This window comes from Neovison vison, chromosome 4 (genome assembly GCF_020171115.1).
Source record: "Neovison vison isolate M4711 chromosome 4, ASM_NN_V1, whole genome shotgun sequence".
In the NCBI taxonomy this organism is placed as follows: Eukaryota; Metazoa; Chordata; class Mammalia; order Carnivora; family Mustelidae; genus Neogale; species Neogale vison.
Genome location: NC_058094.1, coordinates 165,729,927 through 165,744,161, shown reverse-complemented (window position 1 = coordinate 165,744,161; position 14,235 = coordinate 165,729,927). Strand labels below are relative to the sequence as shown.

The window sequence follows — 14,235 nt, the reverse complement described above, 5'->3', positions numbered from 1 at the left end:
TATTTGACAGGGAGAGAGAGAGAGATCAGAGGCAGAGAGGCCGGTGGGGGCTGGGGCAGGCTCCCCGCTGAGCAGAGAGCCCCATGCAGGGCTCGATCCTAGGACCCTGAGACCATGACCTGAGCCAAAGGCAGAGGCTCAACTGAGCCACCCAGGCACCCCCTACGAATACATTTTTAAAAACATCTATACCATAGTATTTTAGGGCATGCCACAGTGCATTTAGTTTGAGCCCTTCTATTAGGTCACTTTTGCATTTTCCTGTTAAAGGATAAATGTCTTTGGAGTAGACCTGCAGATACTTTATTAATTTTCCCCTCTGGGTAGATATTCATCCATGAAAATGTGCACCAGTCTTTCACTGAAGCTTGATACTTCTGGTTATTCAGTTTTTCCTTGGTCTAGATGCTCTCCCTGGCAGCAGCAGGGAAAAGGTTTTCACCTTTCTAACCTTATATGAAGCAAGGTGCAGAAAAAAATGAGGTGATTTTATATGCTTTGTTCTTTTCTTCAAGATCTTAACATCTATCATCATGTCATTACGTTTTCAAAGGTTTCTAACTTTACAACAGTCTAAGAAATCGAGAGTATTCTATTCACAAGACTCTTATTCAACCAGTTTAGGGAAATTGGTAAGATCCAAGGTAAGAGAAAGAGGAGTCCAGAAATGAACAGGATCCTTAGGGGGACAGCTGAGGCCTCTTCCTCTCTTAAAATAGAAGGTCCCCAGTTTTATAAACCTTCACACTGGCATTTGTTTTACTGACTTATTTGATAGTCATTGCTACAACTGTGCATTCAGTTTGATGAAAAGTGAGTATTAAATTTAACCCAATAGTGATAAAGCACAAGCTTACTTTATGGCACCATAATGTGTCCGAAAACCCCCTGCAACACTTAGGTAGGATGATGTGATCAAACTGTTTTTAGAGAAATGCCAAGCGTTTAAAAGCAGTGCTTTACAGAAAAGAGGAAAATGGGAGAAAATAGTAAATGGGTTTTTTTTCCTTAAACAGTTTATTGCCCCCATCTATAATCTGACAGTGCTGCTGAAACTGCCAAGCACTGACTTCAGCTCACTAACATTACTAGTCTCTTCAGCTTCATAAGTTTGCCTTTAAATTAAAATGTAATTACTTACCTTATGTTCATTTTTTGAATCTATGTCCTGCAACCTCATGAAAACAACTGTATTTTAAGAGTGTAAATCATATGACATTACTCATTTTGGGTAGGAAAGAGGCAGTATTTCCCTCCCCTGCAAAATGAGTATTTCATCCACAGTTTGATATGCCTCAAACTTTTTTTTTTTTTGCTAAATAAATAATGGCATTTTACAGCTAATATTATAATTATTTTATTTCTATCTCTTTGCATAATACACATACATTTATGGTGTAGGATCCTCAAGTTTTGTTTCTTTGTAAGGATCAATCATCTAACCTATCTGAATGTGCCTAACATGTAGGTCTACAGTACTTCTCTTCCTTTCTAGACTATTTAAACATGTTTCTGTTCGGGTCACCTGGGTAGCCTCATCAGTTAAGGGTCTGACTGTTGATTTTGGCTTAGGTCATGGTCTCAGGGTCATAAGATTGAGCTCCACATCAGGTTCCACATTCAGCACAGAATCTGTTTAATTGCTCTACTTCCCTCTGCCCCTCCCCCTGCTCACATACTCTCTCTCCCTCTATCTCTAAAATAGATAGATAGATAAAATCTTTTTTAAAAATTGCTTCTGTTTGTGCTCCATTCTCTGTGACTGTTGGAGCAAGCAGCAGGTTGCCCTAGCATTTGGAGAGTAATCTTAAAATGACCTAGTAGGGGAGATCCTAATCGTGCACCAGTCCATCCCTCCTCAAAGGGCCAGGCTTCAGAGGAGCAGAGACAGGGATGCCAAGAACAGAAATGGGAAATTGTGGGGCGCCTGGGTGGCTCAGTGGGTTAAGCCGCTGCCTTCAGCTCAGGTCATGATCTCAGGGTCCTGGGATCGAGTCCCGCAGCGGGCTCTCTGCTCAGCAGGGAGCCTGTTCCCTCTCTCTCTCTCTGCCTGCATCTCCATCTACTTGTGATTTCTCTCTGTCAAATAAATAAATAAAATCTTAAAAAAAAAAAAAAGAAATGGGAAATTGTTATGTCTTGACCTTTCTCCATTAACACGGAGTTGGTACCAACTCCAGACACTCTTTGCTCAGGCATGAGACTACCCCCAACAGTCCTGTTGGAAATACTTCCCAGTGGTCCAGTTAAATAACAGGGATCCGTACATGGCTAATTTGATTGACTCATCAGTTCATCCATTTCAATCAAATATTTCTGCAGCATTGTCTATATTTCAGGCACTGTTCTAGGCTCATGAATTTAAGATAGGTAAACTGTCAAGGATGCACACTTCTGGCCTGCTTGATTTCAAGATTATGGCTTTATCCTCTTGTCTAGATTGGCTTTGAGAAATCCTTTGTGTCGATTTCACCAAGAAGTGGAGACTTTTCGGCACCGGGCCATCTCAGACACTTGGCTGACGGTGAATCGCATGGAGCAGTGCCGGACTGAATACAGAGGGGCATTATTATGGATGAAGGATGTGTCACAGGAGCTTGATCCAGACCTCTACAAGCAAATGGAGAAGTTCAGGAAGGTAGGAGATTTTATGAAGGTTACCAAGAGGGGTACCTGCTGGAAGGTAATGAGGTGTGATTTGAATCACTCTAGTGAAGAAGACATAACTCAAAAGCACCAAGGATGCAATTAATCATTGCCAGTGTCTTTTTATGTGACAGAATACCAATTAATGTGATCTATAATTCTCTAAGGGTAAGATAGAAGAGACAGCTGGAAATTGCTGGGATTTAGTAACTGGTTCTAATTGAAGTCGGATTTTCATATAATGTACACTTTTTTGTAACGTTGTCACTTCAAAATGCTTTTCCATGCATAACTAAAAATCAAGATTAGATCAAATGAAACTGCAAAGTGAGGACATGCTATTGGAGAAATCTTTTTCAATTGCTAATGAATTTTAAAATTAATAGAATAATACTCCTTTGTTTTGTGAAGTGGTTGAGAAGTGGCAGGGTTTGGTTGTGGTATTAACTAATGTTCCATCTGCAACAGACCTCTTCAGAAATTTGTCTGAAGAGAATAGTTAGCTGAGAAGGTGATATGCTCTTAAATTTCCTTGAAATAACTGGTGAGCAGCAGAGGAACAATGTTTCCTTGGTATTTTAATTATCCTGTATCTATTCAGCCATTTGGCTACTTGGCCATACAAGGATACATCACACCACTAGGTGGCAGTCATACACTGAGTATTTATGAAAATGCAGAGACTGTTGTATACAATCTTGGTAGTTCTTTGTTTGGTTGATTTGGATGTATTTCAGGGTGTGAAAGAAGAAAAAAAATCAAGCAAATGTCAGGTTTGACATAATATTATGTCAATTATCTTACTCATTTCAAATGACCCATTTGTAATTAGTGATGTTGCTTAAAATCCCTAGATTTCTTTGTAGGTACATCATGTGGAATTGTGAATGGGAAACCCTACTACTGATAGATGAAGCGTGTGGGATGGGGGGAAGGAGGGACCTTCTGTTGCTTGAGAACTGGGTCACCAATTCCTGATGTACTATTAGATTGATACAAATACTTTTTTTTTTTTTTTTTTTTTAAGATTTTATTTATTTATTTGACAGAGAGAGATCACAAGTAGGCAGAGAGGCAGGCAGAGAGAGAGGAGGAAGCAGGCTCCCTGCCAAGCAGAGAGCCCGATGCGGGACTCGATCCCAGGACCCTGAGATCATGACCTGAGCCGAAGGCAGCGGCTTAACCCACTGAGCCACCCAGGCGCCCTGATACAAATACTTTTAAAAGCCAAATCTTAACTTCATTTGTAATTTGGAGTCCCTCTCTATGAAATCAGAGTTTATTTTATTTCTAATTATAAATAACCTTAATGTGGTAGCAGCATCTAACTTCTAGGCAAGGCAGATTTCTGAATTCATGAGAAATTTGAACTGAACAGTAAAGCTCACTCATTTTATAAAAGAGAAAATTAAGGCCCAGGCTACATTAGAAATTTCCTGACTTTCTAATCAGGCCAGTAATTTGGTTTGTCTTTGACACTTTATTTGTGGGTTAGAGGAGGACAGAGTAGAGAAGTTAAAACAAAATAAAGAACCTTATCTGCAGAGAATAGTACCCATCATTTTATATCTACTATCTCCTTTAATCAAGACACAGATTTAATTTTATAGGTGGAGAAAATGATACCTATGTTAACTAGCCCAAGGTCAGACAAGGAAATGAAGGTTAGAATCCTAGAAAATATGCATGATTTTTTCTTAAGAGAAAAAGACTGACCTAAAATTGACATTTTCCTTGTAATACCAGTCCTTTGATTTATTCACTTAATAAACATTTATTTGAGCATCTTTTACGTACCATGTAATAAAAATAAAAATACAGGCACCTGGTTGGCAGTCAGTTAAGCCGCCGACTGGGTTTTGGTTCAGGTCATGATATCATGGACCATGAGATGGAGCCCCAGGTTGACATTGGGAGTCTGCTTGAAGATTCTCTCCCTCTTCCACTCCCCCTGCCCTGTTTATGCTCGCTCATTAAGAGAAATAACTCTTTAAAAAATTTGAAAATAGTATTATTCTGGAAGGCTGGACAATATCACGTAGAATTGTGTTTATTTGGTTTTATTTTGGAGCATGGTTACTAGCTGTATAACGATGAATAAAAACCAAGCCCTTCGTCATTTGGTTTGAATGTTGAAATACTACCCACTCTTAAGTGTCATCAATCTGTTGATTTTGGAAAATATGGTTTAAAGGAATCCTTTGCCATGCAGAAGTAGCTGAGAGAAGCCTTACTCTACAATCCCTTGTGTGCTGGATTTAATTTAATAGATGAACATGGTGTACTTTGAATTTAGGGAAAGAATTTGTTTTTAAGAAGTTTATATTCAGGGCTCCATCGTCCTCTATAGTAGGGAGGACTGTCGCTGAGGACAGGGACCAGATTCATCTCTTCACTTTCGTACCCCAGGGTCAGACTAGCACCTGGCCCAGGTTAGCATTCGTAGAGCATGCTCCGATTCCAGCCATGCAGTCTGAGGTCCCAGACCCACTGTTTCTCCAATCAATAGGGCATTCTGGCCCCACGCAACTTACCTTGTGACATTTTGGAATTGACCTAGGGTTTTACAGTTAAGAAAGAGCATTATCAATTTGTGACTTGCTGCTTTCTTCGGAATGATTTCAATTGTGGAGTTTGCTGTTTGCTTGGAGTTTATAACATGAAATTTAACTGTGAGCAAGCTTGAGTGTTTTGTCCCAGCAGGATTCCATTTTGAACAGAGTCTCCATTCATCTCTCAGAAACGTGTTACCAGAAGGAATTTTTGTGTCCTCTGGGAGAGGGGTCCGGCTCTGGGTGGCTCCTTAGGAGTCACTGTGGGAGTGAGAATCTCAGTCTCTGCAGAGCCAGTTGCCACTTTCATGGTTCAGCTGATGAAGCCGGAACTAAAGTAGTATTTTGCTATAAATTCAGTTCTTTGGGTTCACACTTTCTGAGGAGATAGAATTCTAATTCATCCTCACAGATATGATCCCATGGTTGCAGTCTTAAGTACACATTCATTCATTTATTCATCTTCCCAACAAACGATATGGAAGCCCCACTGCGTGCTGGGCCACACGCACAAAGATACAGTAGCAAATAAGCAGGCATGATCCCTGCCCTCCTGTCCTGTGTCGTCAGTTGGGGATGGAGCAAGTAAATGTGATGTGGTAGGATGGATCGTTGTCTTAGGTGACACATGGTGTCACAGGAGCACCTAGGAGGGCTTCCTTGAGGAAGTCACGTCTAAACAAGACAGGAAAAGATGAGCGGGAAGGACTTGGGTGGAGGGAGAACACACAGCAGAGCAAAGTTCCAGGCTGAGGGAGAAACCTAGGCAGTGGCCTTTAGATGAAAGCAAACAGGGCACCTGGAAGGACCTGAAAAGTTTTTACAACCAGAGTACAAAAGGTAGAGCAGGTGTGGGAATGGGGGTGGGGGAGCCGTACTGCGGCAGCTGGACAGGTACGCAGGGCCAGACTAGAAGAGGCATCTCTGGGTGGGGGTTGGGGGGAATGGAGGGTATTGAGGCGGGAAGGAGCACCATCACCTTCTGCTCTCACTCGCTCACCCAGAATGTAAGGTGGAGAAGGGACTGGGAGGACCCAAGCTGTTGGGAAGACGTGGGGGAGACATGGGTGCCCCTGATCGAAGGGGCAAGCAGACCAGGGAAGTGTTCTGGTTCTGTTCTGCCCTCTCCCACATTCCGTAATCGCACCATTTAATTACACAGCTCTTCTTAGAAATGAACAGAATAGTATAAATAAATAACAAGATCAAGTGTACTTTCCCTTCCAACCATTGCTTTTCTCATCATGTTTTCAAAGGGCTAAAAACATAACACACAGCATGACCAAAATGATGAATGAAAAACTTAAAATTAAACAAAGCAAATAATCTGTTTTCATTCTGGCACCCTTTGAAGCACATGGGCCTGATGACAGATCTCTCAGCAGCAACACTAATAAGCATTTATTAAGTGCCTATATTTGGTGATGGAAATACAAAGAGGTGGAAAAGCTTGATCCCAGCCTTCTAGAAGGACCCTGCTAGTCATCTGTTCCTTGTCAAAATTTCCGTGATAAACAAGACACCTGGAGAGTGTGGCCATATGTAGCTCTTCTCCGAAAGACCAAATAATAGGAAATAGATGAATTTCAATGTGCAGAGCTGGATGGTGTAGGAGTGGTTGGAAGCCCCCTCCTGACAGCGTGATTCACCCTAGGAGGGAAATGGACAGGAGACGACACCATGAAGTATTTTACGAGCAGTTACAACGTGTGATATACGTGCCCTTTGAAGGGAGAGTAAAAGCATATGATTTAAAAATAGAAGTCAGCTTCTTGTAGCAGATTACATCAGCTTAAGTTGTGAGCTCACAGAAGAGCTTTTGCAGCCTGATGCCCTTGAGAGAGTCCTCCTGTGGTCAATTAAATGTCTTGTTTTTCTTGAAAGTCAGAAATGGGATGGAAGGTAATTATTCTAAATGGAATAAAAGCTGTGTTAGGTGTAAGAAAATAGTTCTGAATCCTCTAAAGAGATAATATGGAAATGTATACGTGGGTATTTGTTATGAGTCGCAGTCCTCATAGACAAGGACAAGGGAACCAGCGTTTTAATGAGGGCCATTTATTAAATGGCTTAATCAAATCCTACAGCATTTGTCTAGGGTTTCATCACCATAATTCAAAAGGGTATCTAAAAGATATTGTAGGAAACAATAGGTATTGTAGGAATGATATTCCTACAAAAGGTATTGTAGGAATGATACACACTGGTATTCTTGGGCTTGTGTCTATTTAAAATAGTGTTAGATTTTGGAGATCTGCTAATTCACTCTAAGTCCTGTTAGCAAGGAATATGTTAGTGTGAGATGGTTTCTTAATAAATGGTGGTGGCTTAATATGTGGGACCTTATTTGGGTCATCAGCCAGGGGTGTTCCTATGTCCCACTGAAGGTTTGGGTCTATAGAGCTTGGTCAAGGACTAGTAAACAGCAGTATTGATGTTAGAGGCTTTTTTTTTTTTTCCTGTGGACAAAGACTTGGGTTAATTAATTTGACAGTATCATTAATTACTGCTGAAATCATTGGTCTTTGTCAGAGGTCGAGCTCTTTTAGCAATTGAGGGCAGGTCCCATGGGAGCTGGAGACGCCAAGTAATGCAGGAATATCACTGCTCAGCCATCTCCTCATTCTGTGTTAAAAGCCTTTCCTTTTTTGCCTGAGCTATCCATCCAGCTTTCTGGCTTGCACGGGTGTTCTGCTTCAGTTCAGTGCCAAGGGCAGGGCTGCGACCCCCCAGTGAGTTGTGATGAGTGAGCGTGGAGAATTTCAGGTTTGGGTCCACACAATAGACCAACCCTGTGAGCCTGTTTAATCAGTGCCTTGACTCCAGGGCTCTGCTTTAATTCATACATAAAAGGGGAGGGCGTTTGACCCATTATCTTTTCTGTCTCTTCTAGGGCTGAAATCCTACACACTGGCTTGAGTTCTTTGATGAGTAAAAATTCCTTTTGTAAAGCTAACATACTCTTGAACCTATCTGTTTCATGACCCTCCATCTTCATTTCCTCTTTTTTTTGGTGTGCTTGTTGTTCGTTTTGGTCATTTAACTAGGGAGCCTATTTTTTTGTGGTCTCCAAGGAAGATCAAATCAAGTTGTTAACCCTCCTGCTGGGTGGATGTTTCTTTACCTAAATGCTATAGGAAAGATATGCCATTCTCATATGGCACACGTGGGAAGGGAACAAATAATTATATCCTTGCTTTCATTTTTTAATTTCATGAGATGAGGATTTTGGGGGTCTATGTGTCTTTATTGATTTCCTCCTTGAATGGTAAAAGTTTCAGGTTTAAGTCAAGACCATTTGGAAGAGCAGGCATGAAACAGATAACTTGCAGACCTGGTGACCAGCAGGCTACTGCTCCTGTTTGGAAACAGAAAGGAGCATGACTTCAGGGTTGGGGTGGTTCTATGCTCTGTCCCCAGCCCTACCTACACCAGCTGTGACAGCTGGGATAGGTCTAGTGAGCCTATGGTAATTTTCTCATTCACTAAAGGAGAAATAGGTACTAGCTGGTCACCAAGCTCTTTTCCAGTTGTAACATTATTCTTTTTCTAAATTGTTAAACTCTGGAATTCTTAAGCTTATCTGTAGAGAAGAGTAGACACTGGAACAGAGCTAACCTGTCCTTTGTCACTGTAGGGTTTTCCTCCTCCTGCAGCTAAGTACTGGTCTTGTTGAGTCTGCTTGATCCTGTTGCTGTTGATGTAATCTCAGACTCTGGAAAAGAAGAATACTTCACTCATAATTCTTGGGTAGAGGAGAGTGATATTTCTACAAAATGATTCTAATTATTGTTTTGTTTTGTTTTTTAGATTTCATTTATTTGACAGATCAGAAGTAGGCAGAGAGGCAGGCAGAAGGGGGAGGGGGAAAAGGCTCCCCGCTGAGCAGAGCGCCCGATGCGGGTCTCCATTCCAGGACCCTGAGATCATGACCCAAGACGAAAGCAGAGGCTTAATCCACTGAGCCACCCAGGTGTCCCCTAATTATCTTTTATTTAGATAATACTTTTGCAAGGGTTAGAAACCTAATGCACATGGGCCAGCCACCTGTTTTGGTAAGTGACGTTTTATTGTAACATGACCACATGCATTCACTTATGTATTATCTCTGTTTGTCTCCATGATATCGTGGAGAGTTGTGTAATTACAACAGAGACTGTGATCTGCAAAGCCATGATATTTACTTTTTGCCCCTTTACAGAAAAGAGTTTGCTGGCCTCTGATTTATAGACATTTCTAGTGTGTGCTAAAGTGAGGAAGTTTTAAGAATTTAAAAATGTTTCATTATGATAAAACATATACCATAAAATTTGCCATCTAGCCATTTTAAAGTATCCAGTTTAGTAGTATTAAGTATATGCACATTGTTGTACAACAGATCTTCTAAACTTTTTCATCTTGCAAAACCAAAACTTTGTACCCATTAAGCATCCACTCCCCATTTCCCTCTACTCAGCCTCTGGTAACTATTAAGAATAATAGTTCTCTCTGTTTTTATGAATTTGACTACTTTAGCAACCTAATATATGTGGAATCATGCAGTATATGTCTTTTTGTGACTACATAATGTCTTCACTTAGCATAATGTCTTCAAGGTTCATCCATGTTGTCTCATAGGGCAGGATGTCCTTCCTTTTCAAGGAATGATAATAATAATTTTAAGGAATAATAATTTAAGGAATAATATCTCATTGTATGCTTATACCACCACATTTTATTTATTCATTCACCAACAGACACATTTAGGGTACTTCCATCACTTGGCTAGTGTGCATGTGCTACTTATGAACATGGGTGTGCAAATAACTGTAAGACCTTCCTTTGAACCCCGAATCCATAATGAACAAACATAATAGGCATCTTATAAATGTTTGTATTACTAAATGATATTTAATGCTGCCATTGAATAGAAACAACACTTATGCTATGCAAGTAAGGAGTCATTTGATTTTATCATCCTAGAAGATATTGTGTACACATACTAATTCGTAATTTATATTATCTAATTTCTGTTAGAATAGTAAATATTGCTATATTTTTAAAAAAAAAACCTGTATAATACCATAAAAGCAAATGTTTTGGTTTAAAATAGATTTTTCCATGGGGGAGTGGAAAGAACTATTTCTCTCTTGAGAGAGGTATCAAATCTTTGCATATGGCACTTCTCCAGTTGTTTGAGGGAAAAGCTTAACTCTCAAGTTTCAGAGTAGACTCTGGACAAAAGTGTGTTACCGAAGTGTGAACTGATCCCGTCCAACATAGTTTTCCTTTTGCCAAATTGTCTGGCTTTTCTTCCTAAGACTTATATGTATTAGATGACATATGCAAACCTGGTTTCTAGAATTTCGTGGATGATAATATACAAAACATAAGAATTTACTGAGTGGAACCAGCAGGTTCCAGATCAAAATTGCCGCCATATAATGAGCCCATTTTATAACAAGGCCTTCTCGGTGCGTTCGCAGCTAGAATGTCTTAGATGGATTCATTATTTCCATGTTTCACCATGTTGTGCTTTTGGCTGCAGGGTCAGAGGAGTGGCTGGAGCCCATGACACAGCCTCCCTCCCTCCCCCCAGCCCGACCGCAGACTGTTCCAGACTGTTCCATCTGCCTCTGTCTCCTTTTGGTAGCTTCTAAAGAAGGTGTCATTTTAGATTATGCTTAAATGGAAAATACTGTATTCAAGTAGTATGATATACTAGTTACTGTCTCTCTAATTTCTGTCTCCAAATCTGCCCTATCTGTCTACCCCTCCAGATTACCCTCTTCCTTTTGGTTAACAGCTCAAATATCCTCTTTCAGCTAGTCCTCTTATTCCGTCTTGGCAAACTGGTTGCAAGCCTTACATCTTCAAGAATTGAGCATGAAAAGACAATTGTGCCCTCATGGGTTAGCTGAGCACTTTGGTTTTGAATGTTTCTGCTTTAGGGATCCATCCCACTATGCTATTCTTATTTTACAAAATGGTGGTTTTACTTAAGTACACAAAATAGAGTGCGATTTTATTTAATTTCAAACAGAGGCAATATATCGGCTATCTCCTGAATGCTAATAACTTTACAGTACTGTAAGTTACTTTTATTAGAGTTAAAAATAATTTCCTTCAGATACGCTCTTCTTGATAACCAGACCTTTCAGTGCCGGGGTGGGGGGTGGCAAAATGATTTGATGATTGTCTGAATTGTCACTTTTACATCAGACTGGATTTTTTAATCGGCTATGGAGAATTAGTATTTCAGAAAGAAAACTACTAAATCACAATTGCTTTGGGAAAAACGCGTTCTGTGTTGTTTTGTCACCAAGGGATATTGAAAGGTTTTGAGTGGTACTTTTTAAATTATTGGGTTATTTTTTGAGAACCACCCCCCAACAAAGTGTTTCTAACAAAATTTATCCAAGTAATACTGACTATGTGATGGAGTCACGGACTGTTAGGGTTTTACAGGTTCTCCTGTCGCTCAGTAAAACTCAGAATCTTCTTGCATCCAAGTCCTAAGCCCATCTGTACTTAGCGTTTGAACTATCACAAGAATGAGTTCATAGTAAACTAGTATTTCCATTCACAGTCCTGAGGTTAAAAAAAAAAAAGACGACATGATTATACTTGATCTTCAGAAAAGTGACATAATAGTAATCTCAGAGGGTGATTAGCCACGGAGGCCCACATGTTATCCAGCGTATGACCTGGTCCATGGTAGCTCTCTTCACTAAAGCATGCAGTTTCTCTACCAGTTTCATCTCTCGTGTCTCACAGTGACTTCACTTTGCCTCCTTTAGTGAGTTTTTAGTGAACAGAAAACCTTGAACAAAAAGCAACTTTAATGTGTATGTGCTTCCCCTTCTAGCGTAACATTTTCAGGACAATCCCAGGTATAATAGAAATATCCCAAGGGAAAAAATTCTGTTTCATATTCAACAGTTATCCCACACTTAATCATTACACAGGATGAATGAAATTCATATATGGGAGTCCTAAAATCTTACATTGGCCAATTTCACATGGACTCAGGGAGTCCTAAGAAGAAGCAGGCCCTTGAAAGGCCATTGGTATAACTTTGACATGAGATTCCCACATGCATTAATCAGGCTTCTGTTGTTCCCATCAAATGAAATATGATTTTAGGGCTTGGTAACACTTCACAGTTGATTGGCTCTTTCTATCCAACTACCCGTCTATCTGTCCATCCATCTATTTAAATTCACTCCCCAGCTGTGATCCTGAGACAACCATTGTCATTTAGATGCTGATTCCTTACTGTGGTTCTTCTGGTGACTGCTGACGTTGGAATAAGGGATACTTCTCAAGATAGATTAATTACATAAACAAATTGAGGGATGGGTTTTTTTTTCCTGCTTTGTTCTTTTAAATAGCGACCCCTTCTCCCCCAGGCCTTCAGAGGTAGGACTCCGCATTCTTATAAGCAAACATAGTTCATGGGTATTAGTTCATGTTCTGGGAGAGGTACAGGCTGAGAGATTTGGAAAATAACCCACATAGAGGGAAGAAGGGCCATATGAAAAGCCCATAGATTAAAGCATGGGAAATAAATTTATCAAATAGACAGGGAAGCTGAAAAGAAGCTAACAGAGTAAAACTTATTATATTTAGGGCCTTGTTCCCTTTCACTTTTTTTTGTCTTAAGGGGAAAAAGATACACGAGAACCTGGGAATAGTGATTGCTTCTTTAGCAGGGGACTAGGTTGGGGGATGGGAGAGGGGGGATGAGAATGAGGTTGGCATTGTACTGTATGCCCTTTTTGTGCTTTTAAAGCTTGTGTCCTATGCATGTATTATCTTTCCAATTACATGTATAAAAATAATGAAAATTAATGATATTTGAGTGAGAATAAGTAAGATTTGATAGAAGGGAAAATACGGATAGAAAACTCTTAAGTTAATGAAAACAGATGAGAAACCAGGTTTCAAAAGTGATGTCACATGAGCAGCTGAATGAGGAGTTTGGGAGGATGAAGTCATTTTCAAGAACCATCTTCAAGGAAGAGCCATGTGAGGTGGTAACGTCACTGAAGAGAAGAAGGATCAAAGGCAAATGCCTGAGGGAAACCCACCAAAATCGAGAAAGAGAAGAATGTTTCTTTTGAAAGCCTTTACTGTTCTAAGAGCAGAGTTATGCCTATCCTGAAGGGTTTAGGGGAAAGGTGAGAAAGTAAACAGATAGCTTTTCCCATCTCTTCTCAACTGCATCCCAGAAGGAAAAAGTTCTCTGATATGCATCAGTGAGAATGTAGAGAAAAATCCTTTCCCAAAAAAGAAAGGGGGAGCTGGGAGCTGTTTCAGAAGGAACAGTCTGCAGGGTTTGGACTCCACATTAGGTCCTTGGAGTTGGGTTGGAGCATCGTATAGGCTGGTATTTGGTCTCTCAACTTGGCGGTTTTCTGCTGGCTTGAATGATGTGTCCTGTGTTCACTGTCCACGTCTAACTCTCACGCATACTCACTAATATACTCAGACGACATCTTGCTGGCACCACGGTATCTCTCTCAACCCTTTTCTCTAAATCTAGCAGTTTCATTAGTTCCTTTTTATAGGTCACCTTCCAGGTTTTACAGATAAAAACAAAGCATTCTTATGTGCCTGTGAGCACCAATTTTGTCATTAAAACTTCTGGAGAAGTAATATCCCTTGTCCTAAATTGATCTCTATCTGCTTTAGCTTCCTCGTTTTTATTTTTTACTAGTTTATTTTTAATGCTCTTACCAGGGCCTCCTAATGCTCAAGTCTCAAAAGAAACTGAAATACATGCCGATTCTAAACCATGCGTCTTTCTGTGCACACATTATGGATTGGGGGCCCCTGAACCGAGTGTACATGTCAAAATCAAATATGACTGGGAAGGCATAAGGGCTTCGTAGCTACCAGGGCTCCCAGAGACTGGAGACTGTACTCGGGTTCCACCAAGATTTTATCATGGTCACCATAAATCAGTGTTTTAAAAAGTTGGAAGCATCTTTAATTTTAAAGATTTCCATATCTTCCTCATCCAGTACAGGCAAAGCTTCCTTACCCTCCTTCC

General features: G+C 40.3%; 1 protein-coding gene across 10 annotated transcripts in view; it reads left to right on the top strand.

The window, feature by feature from the left end:
• ICA1 (islet cell autoantigen 1) overlaps positions 1–14,235 on the top strand; it is a 144,449-nt gene that overhangs the window by 34,568 nt on the left and 95,646 nt on the right. For all 10 annotated transcript variants that reach the window (XM_044246102.1, XM_044246105.1, XM_044246101.1 and 7 more), the window contains one exon: positions 2,440–2,638. In XM_044246102.1, the coding sequence (XP_044102037.1) occupies positions 2,440–2,638 (199 nt within the window). The remainder of the gene's footprint in view (positions 1–2,439; positions 2,639–14,235) is intronic.